The 13,694-nt window shown below is 38.1% G+C and overlaps 1 protein-coding gene across 3 annotated transcripts in view; it reads left to right on the top strand.

The window, feature by feature from the left end:
* LOC307167291 (NACHT, LRR and PYD domains-containing protein 3-like) overlaps window positions 1-13,694 on the top strand; it is a 120,556-nt gene that overhangs the window by 15,397 nt on the left and 91,465 nt on the right. For all 3 annotated transcript variants that reach the window (XR_013822749.1, XM_079886275.1, XM_079886276.1), the window contains exon 3: window positions 10,953-12,920. Coding sequence is in view for 2 of the 3 variants with exons in the window: in XM_079886275.1 (XP_079742401.1) it covers window positions 10,953-12,920 (1,968 nt within the window). In the remaining variant the exon portion in view is untranslated. The remainder of the gene's footprint in view (window positions 1-10,952; window positions 12,921-13,694) is intronic.

The following is a 13,694-nucleotide window of genomic DNA, read 5'->3' as shown; positions in this document are numbered from 1 at the left end:
GTTGTTATAATGAAAACCACATTATATTTATAATTTTAACTTTTAACCTTTAATAATACCAGCGGATTGGGCTCTCTGTATGTTTACAGCATTATGTGAGAATTTACATGTAGGCCATCTACTGTTGCCTACCTAATATTTATCCAAATGAGTCAATATTGAATCAAGATTGAAATCAAATCCCAAGAATTGAATTGAAATCGTGAAAATTGTGTTAAGCAAAAATGCAAACAGTAGTCTACCAGTCATTGTACCATATAAACATTGTAACATGTTGTCACTAAACTTGATACAATTCTGTTTAGTTACCAAATGTTTTGACAATCACAATTACACCTATTGTGATAACGATAAGTTGTTTTTTTTTACATATATTTGTGTGTAGGCTATTTGACCGTTTAGGCGAGTATCTGAAGGCCACAGTGTACTTTTCTAATGCATGTTTAGCTCCGTCTCAGAGCACACACAGGAGGCCGCCTAGGTAGTGCACTTTTAATAACACCGTTTAATATCAAGCACTTCCCGCAGTTTAGCAAAAGTTGACTATATTTTACAACACTCTTTTTTGGCTGATTTGGATGTTAAGTTTGACTTAGGTAATGAAAGCGCCCCACTGTGAAGGAAAGGAAGGTGTGCTGGACGAATGTGGCAGCGGCTCAATAATCATTTTATGTTGATTATCTTGTTTTCATAATCGTGGAAAGCCGAAATCGAAAAAGCAATTGCAATTAATCGCACAGCCCTAAATGATAGAATTATTGATTTAATTGCAGTGACAAAAGCTTGAACTAAATTGAGCTGGAAAATGACAATATTGTCTTTGACAATCTGCTTTATAGGTGAACTGAATTTGATGATCTCTGGAACATCGACAGTTATTGAACTGAATCGAATCAACATTGAACTGACTTGAGCTGAAAAACAACACTATCTTTAGTTGATCTGCTTATACTGTTGCTGAACTGAGCTCTTCATAACTGGTAAACTGCTCTGTTATTGATCAACAAACCCACTAATCTCAGAAACCATTGAGCAGTATTAATGGTTTCATTCTGCTCAACTTTTAATTAGTAAACTTTACCCACTTATATTATTTTCATTTCTTTAAGAAAACATGAAAAACTCTCTTGAGTGTGCTTGTGAGGGCCGTAACCAGTTAAACTTTCAGATGCCTGCTGAAAATCATCTGTATGACCTCTGAAATTAAAGCTTTGAACTAGGAAGGTCAGTTCGACCAAAGGAGAAACGGCAATTTGCAAAAAGCTCCAATAATAAGTTGTCACTCCTAAGAAAGAGAAAGAGCAAGTAGAGATTTTGAATTTGAGCATGCACACGTAATATCTGCGCGAGAGCAGACAAGAACCATGAGGCGGTATATTTGAGAACTTGCGTCCAGTTTTGTGCGAGAGTGAAGGAGATCTGCCTGCGAGTTGAGAGATTTGTGCTCGCGCATTACTTGTATGCGCTCTTGACATTTGTCATTAAAATAATGCATACAATATATCTCGTATTTTTCTGTGGGTGCTTGACCATGAGATTGGTGCCTATGATCACTTAGAAGCGGTGCTAAACTAGCCTGGCTCCGCCCTCCTGCGTACTTCCGCTCAATTTTATTTCCCTTCAGTACTACGTCTTGGATTGTGGTGTATTCTTTGGTTTTCTCCGGCCAAATTTTTGGCGGCCCAATCAGCGAACAGAGGGAGTGGCTGAGAACGATGACGTTGATGTCGTGCGTTAGTTTGAGTTGTAGGGTTACGTCACGACCAAAGGTTAGCGATTGGTTATGGCAGATCCAGAGTGGCTCTGGGCAGATCCAGTAGTTTTAAACTTCAACAGAATACTCGCCTACAAGGAAGTTAACGCTTGTCAATGGAGAGAGGCCAGACTCTCTGTACAAATGAAATGTACGAGAGTCTGGTAGAACCAGGCTAGTGCTAAACTGCAGTGGAAAAGCAAACTGAGCCAAAAATAAAGAGAGCCGAGCTGAGCACAGTCGTGCCGAGTCGAGTCCCATACAGTGGAAAAGTGCCTTTAGACATTCCACTAAATATAAGTAACTTTGCAACTACATGTCAACTAACTCTCATTAGAGTATTAGTAGACTGTTAGTAGTAGTATTGTCACGATACTAGAATTTCTAACTTCGATACGATACCTTGAAAAATATCGATATTCGATACCATTTTCGATACCACGCAGAAAAAAACTGCCACAATATTAAGGGGGTATTTTTTTTTTATTTAAAGCTAAATATAACAAGTTTAGAACATGACAATGAGGTATATTTTACATGAACAAAAATGTCCTGAGGAACAGATTTAAACACAAACGTACGTGCATCACACGCGAAAACAATGCTATGACATGAAATCGACATGAAATCGACATGAAATCAAGTCAAGTCACCTTTATTTATGTAGTGCTTTTAACAATACAGATTGTGTCAAATCACTTAACAGTATCAAATTGGAGGAGAGTGTCAGTAATGTATAATAATAAGATTAAACATTCAATTTTCAGTTAAAGGCATTTCATTATTGAATTCAGAGATGTCATTGTCTAGCTCAGTTTAGTTTAATTAGTATCTGTGTAATCAAATTGATGATATTTGCTAATGAAGGCAAATTGCAGAATTAAATAATAATTCTTGAATAAAGTTAAATAAGCACAAGTTAATTTACATGTTGCTAGGCAACCACTGAAACAGCTGTCCTGTCAGTCAAGTAAACATCAAATCAGCCTTTTATTAACTTTATTTACTTTCTGTTAACATTGTGGTAGTTATGGTTCGTGAAGTCGTTAAGCTCCTGGTAACCCGCGAGAGCACCACAAGTTTACCCTCCATCATTGCACTCTCCGGGCGTTTAAGCAACTAGCTTTCATCACTAAAACGGAAGGCCCGCGAGGCGCATAAACAGCGCACAGAACGCTCGCTGGAAACCAACTGAAAATAGGCGCCTCTCATTGCAAAAAACGCGTCAAATGTGATCGGCCCCATTCACTTCACTTTTGCAATTTAACCAGAGCGAATGAGACGAGTGCGCGTGTGGTGTTTGTCAACGCGCCTTTGGAGAGAAGTGAATGTGAAAGTGCGGCTATCGATACTTTGGGAAATTAATAGTACCGTTCAGATATTTCAGTATCGATATTTATCGAAATATCGATATTTTTGACAACACTAGTTAGGTTAGGGTAAGGTGTTAGGGTTCGGGTCAGTAGAATAAGTTAACGTAATTGTAAAGTTGCTTATAGTCAGTAAAATGTCTGTTGAGGATCATCAAAATTAGGGCTGCATAATTTATTGAAAAATTATCATCATCACAATAATAGTATATGCGTTATCCGTATCGCAGAGAGGTGCGATAAATTACATTTATTTTATGTGCCATTTGTGTGTTGCATGCATGCATAGGTTGTTTATCCAAATTCGACCAATCAGATGGTCTTACTATCTTTACACCCGCCTACCCAGTAGGTGGTATTATGCTATTGGCTAGACCGGGCCCAAAGGGTAACCTAGTGGTTCGGAGCAGAGAGTGGAAAATAAAAACTAATGGCGGGAGTGGAGACAAGCGAGGAAAATGACAACAGCGAAGAACCTGTGCCTAAAAACAACTGTACGTCTGAAATATGGCAACATTTTGGCTTCAATAGAGAAGACACGTCACAAATGCAGGTACTGTGTAAGGGGCCGTTCACATATCGTGTCTAAAAAACGCCTGAAAAGCGTGGCCGCGTCGCTTTCTCCTTCTTTCTACAAGTGATTGTGTCTGTTGTTGCTATGCAATCATTAACTGCGCTGAACGCTTTTCATGATGACGTATTTCCGGTAGAATCTCAGCCAGCATCTTTACTTCCGCATAGTGCGTTCTATAGCGAAGTGTACTAGCGGCAAAACTTTCATAAAATTAATTTTCTCAGAAACGGGACAACGATCTTAGAAACCGATTTGCTTGTCGGGTTTCGCATGATTTGAGAAAATACTCACCCTCAAAGTTGTCTATGTAGCTCGACATATATAATTTAAAGCCCTTCTCTTTCTTACTCTTAGGTGTGACAGACTCACAATATTGTTAACATCATTCATGTTAACCGCTGGAAGTTCTTGTAAACAGTGAGTGTAATTTACCATTATCTCCATTGAACGCAATAACAGCTTCCGACGCAGCACGGGATGTAACTGGGCGGGCTGAGACAAAAAAAAAGAGGCTATTGATTTCTATCCCCTGCATTAGCTTTACTACTAGATATATTTATGGAGACGAGAAATGAAAACCTGCCCTGTACAGCTATGATCAGCTGTTCGGCCGAGCTTTCGATATTGTTACGGAAAGGCTGAAGCTGATCATTTGGTTTTTGTCATGTTACTTGCGGTGAGCTTGCGGTGAGCTTGTGGCATTCTGAAAAGTTGAGATGTTCTCATCTCGTCGCGGCATAGGCGGGCCTAGAAACGTGCTTCCATTATGAGCATTTGAAATAACGAATTTGCACACGCAAAAAACGCATTATGTGAACATTAGTGACAGTGTCACAAAGTCGTGCCGAAAAATTTTGGCCACGTCGAGAGGAAACTACTCTCCACAGTCTTCTGGAACGCAACCTCAGGGAGCTATATGAAGACTTCAAAAAGTGTAAGCCCAAATCTACCAAAACTGAAAAAAAAAAAAAAGCCAAGTAACAATAACAGAGTCTCACAGACAACCATTAATCAACATTTTGCAAGTGTGTGCCTTTTGAAAAAAAATTTTCTTCTGAATATCAGAAGAATATCTATTAGCCTACCTGTTTATTTTTGTATGATCATTACATATATAAATGATAAAAAAAGAACAAGCTTAATAAAAATAGCATTTCTCCAGGGCAGGGGTTTTCAAACTGGGTGAATGTGAGCCTCCCCTTAGAGTAGGTAAGCCCCCCCTTCCCCAAAATCCCGTCTGCCTGCCCTAACCCACACACGCCTCTGCAGTAAATGCCATATTTTGTGTGTTCCAGGCAATGATTTGTTTCAATAACAACTGATAAAATGTAAATATTATTTTATTTCCACAACTTTCTTAAAAGTGCATTCATAAACGATTCTTTGCAACAGCAAATCATTTCCAACTTCATGCAGGCCTAATTGAGGCTACTTTTAAAATCACTGAACATCAGTAGGCCTAACCACAAGTCAACAAAACATGCTTAACATGTGCAATCGGCGCCAAAGCTACCGCCGTCGACACCTGACAGCTGAAATCGGCACGGTGTGCCTGGGCTTTAAGCGCACATTTGAAGGAGATGCACATTGTCTCAAACAAAATCAGCACAATGGGCAGCTCTCCGATCAATGAACGACAACGCTGTTTGTTCATGGCACACATAACATTTAACAGTCAACTGCATTGAAGGCATGTTATCAGATCGAACAGATTATCTTTTACAAACAAATTTTTTTTAACGATTTCAACCACATAAAACCTCAGATTAATACGGAGCCAGGGAAGTCACCTGTGGGAGAAAAAGAACAATCCGTGGCGATGCTTTTGCAATCCGTCCGCTCAGTTTATAAACCGTACTCACAAATTCTCAAACTGTTCCCTTGGTTTAACAAATCATGACCACAGATTAATAAACCGTACCCACAAGTTTCTAATTCGCACTCTTAGATTTGTAAACCGTGCCTTCAATTTTTGCAATCTGTACCCACAAATTCATAAACCGTTCCCACGCTTTCACAATCCGTTCCCATGGGTTTGTAAAAAAGTCACAGATTTGTGGCTCGCCCGCATTTTAGAAGAACACCAGGAGGTAGGCCTACATTGGTAACGAATCTTATTGTATATTGTTTTATTGTGTATTAAGCAGGGGTGGGATTCCTCCTGGATATATATTTTTTTTTCGGGTGGCGCGCAAAGTCCTTTTCGGGTATTAGTAAACATAATAACTAGGGCTGGTCCGAATACCATTTTTTGAGCTTCGGTAGTAATGAACATCGAATATTCGAAGCTTCGGAGAGAGGGGGCTGAACATATTCTTCTCTCTAATAAGCGCAGTGTCTGTCTGTCCGTTTGCATTTTGATTATTTCGAGAAATGTTCATCCAATCAACTTCACAAGGGAGTGCAGTGTCGCATTTGGTGCGTTTGTCTAGCATTAGAAGCTCATTTGAAACATTGCCGCGGCTCATTTAAGAAAATGACAGCAGTTACGAAGAGACGCCGCTTTAGTTTGAGGTAGGTGCTAAAAATAATAAAGAAAGATGATTATCATCATCACCTTATCTTGATGATCCTTCCTCAAATGTAGATGTAATGTATTTCCAAATCTACAGTACTTTTCTTTGCACGCTTCATCCGGTCATCTGTCCTGGCTCTAACCTCGAGTGTTTTGTAGCCTTTACTTTTTGCAAACCTTGTGAGCGCGCGGCGCGAACCCAAACACTGACCGCGCGCCAAATGTTTGTAGTGGTTTATTAAGTACATACAGGCGAGTTATGAAAAATTGAGTGTGAGGGATAATTTGTTCACTTCACACAAAAAGATCTTGGAATGAGATGGCTAACTGCAGTAGCGTTTAGTCCACTGGCTATAATAGCCTAATTTAGAGATCACTTTCTCTTTTTTTTTAACCGACTACTGACAACTTTGATCGGTTAGCGTTGATACGGTCAAACCATCGGTCAAACGGTCATCGATTAACATCCCTACCATGAACAACACAAAGTAAAATACACTTGCACATAACACACACACAGGTCTGGTTAACTTAAGCAGTACTTAAGGTAGTCTAATATTTTTCTGACTAACAAATTACTGACACAGTAAAGGGTAGATTTAAAGAAAAACGAAATTTAAATAAAGAAAAAGGAAATTTAAATAAAGAAAAATAACATTTAAATAAATAAAAAACTAAATTTAAATAAAGAAAAATTTAATTTAAATAAAGAAAAAAACTAAATTTAAATAAAGAAAAACGAAATTAAGTTCAATTAAAAACGAGATTAATTTAGATTGATAATAACGGGTAAAAAGCTTAATATATTTTGTTTCTATTATTCTATTTTCCACAATGTCAAAGCAATGCATCTTAACCCAAAATACAAGCTCAGGCATGCACTTCTGTCCACACACTCCGCTATTCTGCGCTCTAGCCAGAGAATACTCCTGTTTCAGAAACAATTTTTTAGTAGGCCAAGAAGAAGCAAATAACAAGGATGGGTTCCTTCAACTGTCCATCCTATTTAAAATGGCTAGGCTATAAGATAATTGTAAAAAAGAGTATTGTATTTCGTCAGATTTCATACTGCTGAACATATTCAAGCACGAATGAGAACCTTTTCGGTTCGCAAATGAGCACCATTTAAAAAAAAAAAAAAAACGAATATTCGAATGTCAAATTTTCAAATTGAATACCAACCCACAGAACGAATATTCGAATGTTCGGGTTCAGCCCTTATACTGACCGCTCACCGCTGTCAATGTTTTTTTGTGCCTCTGATTCATGTCTTCATGTCACTCCGCAAGTAGTCCATTATTTTGCCACAATGGAACTTCATTCAAAGCAGAGCTCCACCAAAGATCCTGCACTCGTTGGGGAAGGTTATCTTAAGTGTGCCAAGAATTTTGGACGTGTGGAGCGACCTATTTCTTTTCTTAGCTGAAGCCAACAACGGGACAAAATAAATGTAAAGAGAGACATAGTGGAGTTCCTATTTTCGTTTTGACAAGTATAATACATTCTGTAGTCTAGCCCTTATATGACCTGGCAAGTGACATTATTCTAAAACACATACACATAAAACTCCCCCGATATGGTTAGAAAATATTGCCTCTAGAGCCAGCTGCACAACGAGAAAATGTCATAGCATGATCAGAATAGCCTACGAAAGCCCTGAACCGCAACAGAAAAAAAGAAAGAAAGAAAATCTAGCATTTCAAGATTAAAGTCGAAACATTGAGTTAGTAGCCTACTTGTTCAAAACAATCACTTTAGTTCTGTCTATTTTAATAAATGAAGGAAATGCATTTTTGGTCAATAATATACTGTCATTAAAATTAAACTCTTCATTTTAAAAACAGATTTTTTTTTTTTTTTAAACTAAAGATTCTGAAAGCTTTGAAGGAGATCCCATTAAAAATTTTATTGGCTTTACGGTAGTAACAATATTTTTGATATTTTGTACAAGTCATCTTCATTTATATAACGCTTTTAACAATGTAGATTGTTTCAAAGCAGCTTTACAGAGATAATAGCGGTTCTTTAATAAAGTTATTTTCCAGCTAAAGTTAATTTTGATTGATTCGCTTCTGTCGCAACGATCATTTGTTATTAAATTAGGGGCCGCTAAGACGACACCATTCTCTCTATACAGACTTTAAACGCGAACCTGTGATAAATGTGGCGTTCACATGCACATTAAGAATTGGTTTTATAGTTATGTGCGTTTGAATATATGTGTGCAGGGTTGTGATTCCCTACAAACCAGGCCTAAACAAAGTACTGGTCTTTCCTTATAAATTTTGATACAGAATTTTATTTTATTTTGTCACTTCGGGGTAGGTACGCAAAAATTTTTTTTTCGACAATGCTTTATCTGTAGAGTGGTAAAGGGATCCTCCATAGGGAGAGACTAGTTGGCACTTCAGCACTGCGTTGTCATCAGGTCCAGACGCAGGTCCTTCGTCAGATCTGGATACGGCCTGGATCCGGCATGCTGCGGGAAAACCTCGGGATAAACAAAGACACTAAAATTAGCGTAGATGCCATTATTCTTATGATGTAACGAGTACATCAGGATTTATGGGAAGTGTTCCCGGTTCTGGCTGACCTAATCTACGCAACCTAACATTGAATTATAGAAGTCTATAATGTATTATGTGAATGCGATGTCAAAGAGATGTGTTTTTAGTCTAGCTTTGAACTGACAGAGTGTGTCTGCTTCCCGGACAATGGTAGGAAGACTGTTCCAAAGTTTTGGTGCTAAATAGGAAAAGGATCTACCGCCAGCAGTCGATTTTGATATTCTAGGTATTATTAATTTTGAGATCTCAATAGAAGTGAAGGACTATAATGCGTTAAGAGCTCGCTCAAGTACTGCAGAGCTAAACCATTTAGTGCTTTGTAAGTAATCAGCAATATTTTAAAATGTATGCGATGTTTAATAGGGAGCCAGTGCAGTGTTGACAGAACCGGGCTAATATGGTCATACTTCCTGGTTCTGGTAAGAACTCGAGCTGCTGCGTTTTGGACCAGCTGTAGTTTGTTTATTAAGCGTGCAAGGCAACCACCCAGTAGAGCATTACAATAATCTAGCCTTGATGTCATGAACGCATGAACTAATTGTTCCGCATTTGTCAATGAGAGCATATGGCATAATTTAAATATATTTTTAAGATGGAAAAATGCGGTTTTACAGATACTAGACACGTGACTTTCAAATATCAAAGAGCACACCCAGGTTCCTAACCGACGACGAAGAATTAACAGAGCAGCCATCAAGTGTTAGACAGTATTCTAGGTCATACTGAACTTGTGATCGATAAGACATCTCTTCATTTACTGCTACAAACCGATAACGGTCAGATAAGTATGATTTAAACCAGTGGTTCTCAACCTGTCCTGCAGGGACCCCCTGACAGGCCATGTTTCTGTTTTAACCCTGAAATGACACACCTGATTCAATTAATGAGTAGTTATTAGAGTAGGAAGAGTAGGAATTAGTCAATTAATCAATTAGTCAACAACTCATTAAGCCTTTAATTAATTGAATCAGGTGTGCCATTTCAGGGTTAAAACAGAAGCATGGCCTGTAAGGGGGTCCCTGCAGGAGATGTTGAGAACCACTGATTTAAACCATGCTAGTGCAATTCCTCTAATGCCAACATCATTTTCTAGTCTATTTAAAAGAATGTTGTGGTCAATGGTGTCAAATGCAGCACTAAGATCAAGTAACACTAATAGAGAGATACAACCACGATCGGATGATAAGAGCAAATCATTTGTGACTCTAACGAGAGCAGTCTCAGTACTATGGTACGGTCTAAATCCTGACTGAAAATCCTCACAGATATCATTTCTTTCAAGAAAGCAACACAGTTGTGAGGATACTGCTTTTTCTAATATCTTTGACAGAAAAGACAGATTTGAGATCAGCCTGTAATTGACTAATTCTGTAGGATCATGTTGCGTTTTTTTAACAAGCGGTTTAATCATAGCCAGCTTAAAGTTTTTTGGTAATTATTCTAGAGACAAAGATGAATTAATGATATTAAGAAGAGGATCTATGACCTCTGGAAGCATCTCTTTCAGTAGCTTAGTCGGAATAGGGTCTAACATAAATGTTGTTGATTATATGATTCATAATTATTTTAAATATTATGGTTTCATTATAAATATGCTGATTATCTCTAAGTTGGACACCCAACTTAATACGATATTTACCATCTGAATCAAACCATGTCATGTCAACAAATGGGAAAGTAAGCCAGCTGTTGATTATCATGTTCATTATTTTGCCTTTAGCTCCAGCAGCAAACTTTACATAATCTTCAGAATAACTGTTTATTTAAGGATCATCTGTCACCATTTACAAATAAATCAATTACATGTAATCATTTCACATGAACATTGCTTTTTCTTCATGTCAGTTTTTCTGTGATATTTTAAAATAATAGTTTCTGGTCAAACTTTGTCAATAATTTTAGCCGCCTTTCTCCTTTGTTCGAACATTTTGACTACTGAAATATTGATTTCTCATTACTTTTAATACGCTGGTCATTATTTACCCCTAAATGCCTGATATGCATAATTCATTTGTAGTTTGTTGAAGACATGGGTAAACACAATCTGTGCGGGAACAGAACCTTGATGATCTCCATTTAATATATTAGGAAGACAGTTTCTACATGTGGTATGATTTTTATATTTATTTTAACAAAGGTTTTTGTGTCTCTGTTCTTCTTAATGTGTTTTCAGTGGTGGGAGAGCTGACCAGATCAGAGATGTGTCCTGTCAGACCAGCTCATCCTCCTCCTGTCAGAAACACATCAGTCATCATGACACAGAAGCAGCCCTGCAGCTCGATTCTCACCAGCCAGTGCATGATGATCTCCAGAGAGTCAAAGACCAGCACAAAACCAGCATGAAGAACAAGTATGAGAGATTATTTGAGGGAATCAAACTACAAGAGAATCAGACCCTCCTGAACAGGATTTACACTCAGCTGTACATCATAGAGGGAGAGAGTGAAGGGGTGAATGAAGAACATGAGGTGCTACAGATTGAGAAAAGTTACAAGACCCTCCAAGACACTCCAATCCACTGCAATGACATCTTTGATCCTTCACCTGAACTAGGATATGAGGAGAAGAGAAGAGAGAAGAAAGACAAAATCAGGACTGTTCTTACTAAAGGCATCGCTGGAATTGGAAAAACCGTTTCTGTGCAGAAGTTCATTCTGGACTGGGCCGAGGGAAAAGCCAATCAGGATGTAGATTTCATGTTTGTTCTTCCATTTAGAGAGATGAACTTGATTAAAGATCATCAGTACAGTCTTCACAGACTTCTGCTGGACTTTCATCCTGAACTTCAAGATCTGGACTCAAAGATTTTTGATGAATGTACAGTTGTGTTCATCTTTGATGGTCTGGATGAAAGCAGAATTACACTAATGTTTTCAGACAGTGAGAAAGTTTCTAATGTGACTGAGTCTTCATCAGTGGGTGTGTTGATGTCAAACCTCATGAAAGGAGATCTGCTTCCCTCTGCTCTCATCTGGATCACCACCAGACCAGCAGCAGCCAATCAGATCCCCTCAAACTACATCAACCGTGTGACAGAAATTCAGGGATTCAATTACCCTCAGAAGGAGGAATATTTCAGGAAGAGAATCAGTGATGAGCATCAAGCCAGCAGAATCATCTCACACATCAGAAGAGCAAGAAGCCTCCACATCATGTGCCACATACCCGTCTTCTGCTGGATCTCAGCCACTGTGCTTCAAAACATCCTGAAACAAGATATCAGTGCAGAAATCCCTCAAACTCTGACTGAAATGTACATACACTTCCTCCTCATTCAAACTAGTATGAGGAACCAGAAGTATGAAGAGAGAGATCCAGAGAAACGCCTGCAGTCCGACAGAGAAGTGATGGTGAAACTTGCTGAACTGGCTTTCAATCAGCTGATGAAGGGCAATGTGATGTTCTATGAGGAGGACCTGATTGAGAGCGGCATAGACGTCACTGACGCCTCAGTGTATTCTGGGATTTGCACTGAGATCTTTAGGGAGGAATCTGTGATTTATCACAGGAAGGTTTACAGCTTTGTACATCTCAGCTTTCAGGAGTTTTTTGCAGCACTGTATGTGTTTCTCTGTTATTTATACAAGAACAGTGAAGTTCTAAAATTGTTCCTGACAGATAAGTTCAGAAAAGATCAGTGTGAGATTGTTCCTCTGGATGTGTTTCTGAAGGGAGCAATAAATAAAGCCTTGAGAAGTAAAAATGGACACCTGGATCTTTTCCTTCGATTCTTTCATGGCATCTCACTGGAGTCCAATCAGAGACTCTTACAGGATCTGCTGATTCAAACAGACAACATCCCTGAGAGCAGCAAGAAAATAATCCAAAACCTTAAGTCCATAACACAAAAAACAAAAAAAAGTCCAAAAGACAATGTCAGCCCTGAAAGATGGATGAATCTGTGTCACTGCTTGATTGAGATGAAGGATAGTTCTCTTGTTGAAGAAATGCAGGCATTTTTACAATCTCGAACAAGTAACCAGTACCACCTTTCTCTTGCACAATGTTCAACTTTGGCAAACATGATCCTGATGTCCGAGGAGGTGATGGATGAGTTTGACCTTAAAAAGTACAAGATTATATCATCACAAGAGGGTCGAAGGAGACTGTTACCTGCTCTGAGGAACTGCAGAAAAGCTCTGTGAGTGTGAAAATATGAACATAATATCAACTGATTTGAAATATGAACATAATACCTCACATGTAGGCTAATAGTTTAGCTAAATATGCTTTAATTACTTTTTTATTTGCATAAATTTGAAGTGTCTACAGATTAAAATATTTAAAATAATTATTTTAATTTGTAATTATAATTGAAATCCAAGTCATTACATTTCTGAAGTTGTAAAAGCTGAATATCTTTTCAACCAATTAATTTACATGACTTTTCCATTGTTTATAATTTGCTGGATAAGGATTAAGCATATTAGAAAAATATATTCATTTTCCTGGTCTAGAAATCACACTTTTAAAATTAGGCTATCTCATATATCTGGTTGTGTTGAGGATGTATTAAAATAAGAAATATCTTGATTTAGGTCAGTGGTTTTCAATCCCAGCACTGTACATTTTTAATGTCTCGCTTATCTAACACACATATTAGAGGTCTTGGAGTCTTTACTAACGAGCTGATGAGTTGAATTTGAAAATGTGCAGTGCTGTGGGTACTCCAGGAACAGGATTGAGCAGAAACTGTCTCTGAGCCTACTAGTCCAGGCCTTAATGCTATGGTACTGTAACTGTGATAAGAGCACTGATAATGTTATGTGGTTTGGATGGCTTGAGTCCTTGTAGAGTAATTAACTAAGGCTTAGAACACAGCTCAACCATTCAGAATCAAGGTTCAGAACTATCTGTTTTATAACTAATTATTGACATACAAGAAGGCTTTTCACACTTGAAATATTTAACCCTG

This window comes from Squalius cephalus (genome assembly GCF_949319135.1).
Source record: "Squalius cephalus genome assembly, chromosome: 1".
NCBI lineage: Eukaryota > Metazoa > Chordata > Actinopteri > Cypriniformes > Leuciscidae > Squalius > Squalius cephalus.
Note: the sequence above shows the minus strand (reverse complement) of the source record. Positions and strands in the feature narration are given on the sequence as shown.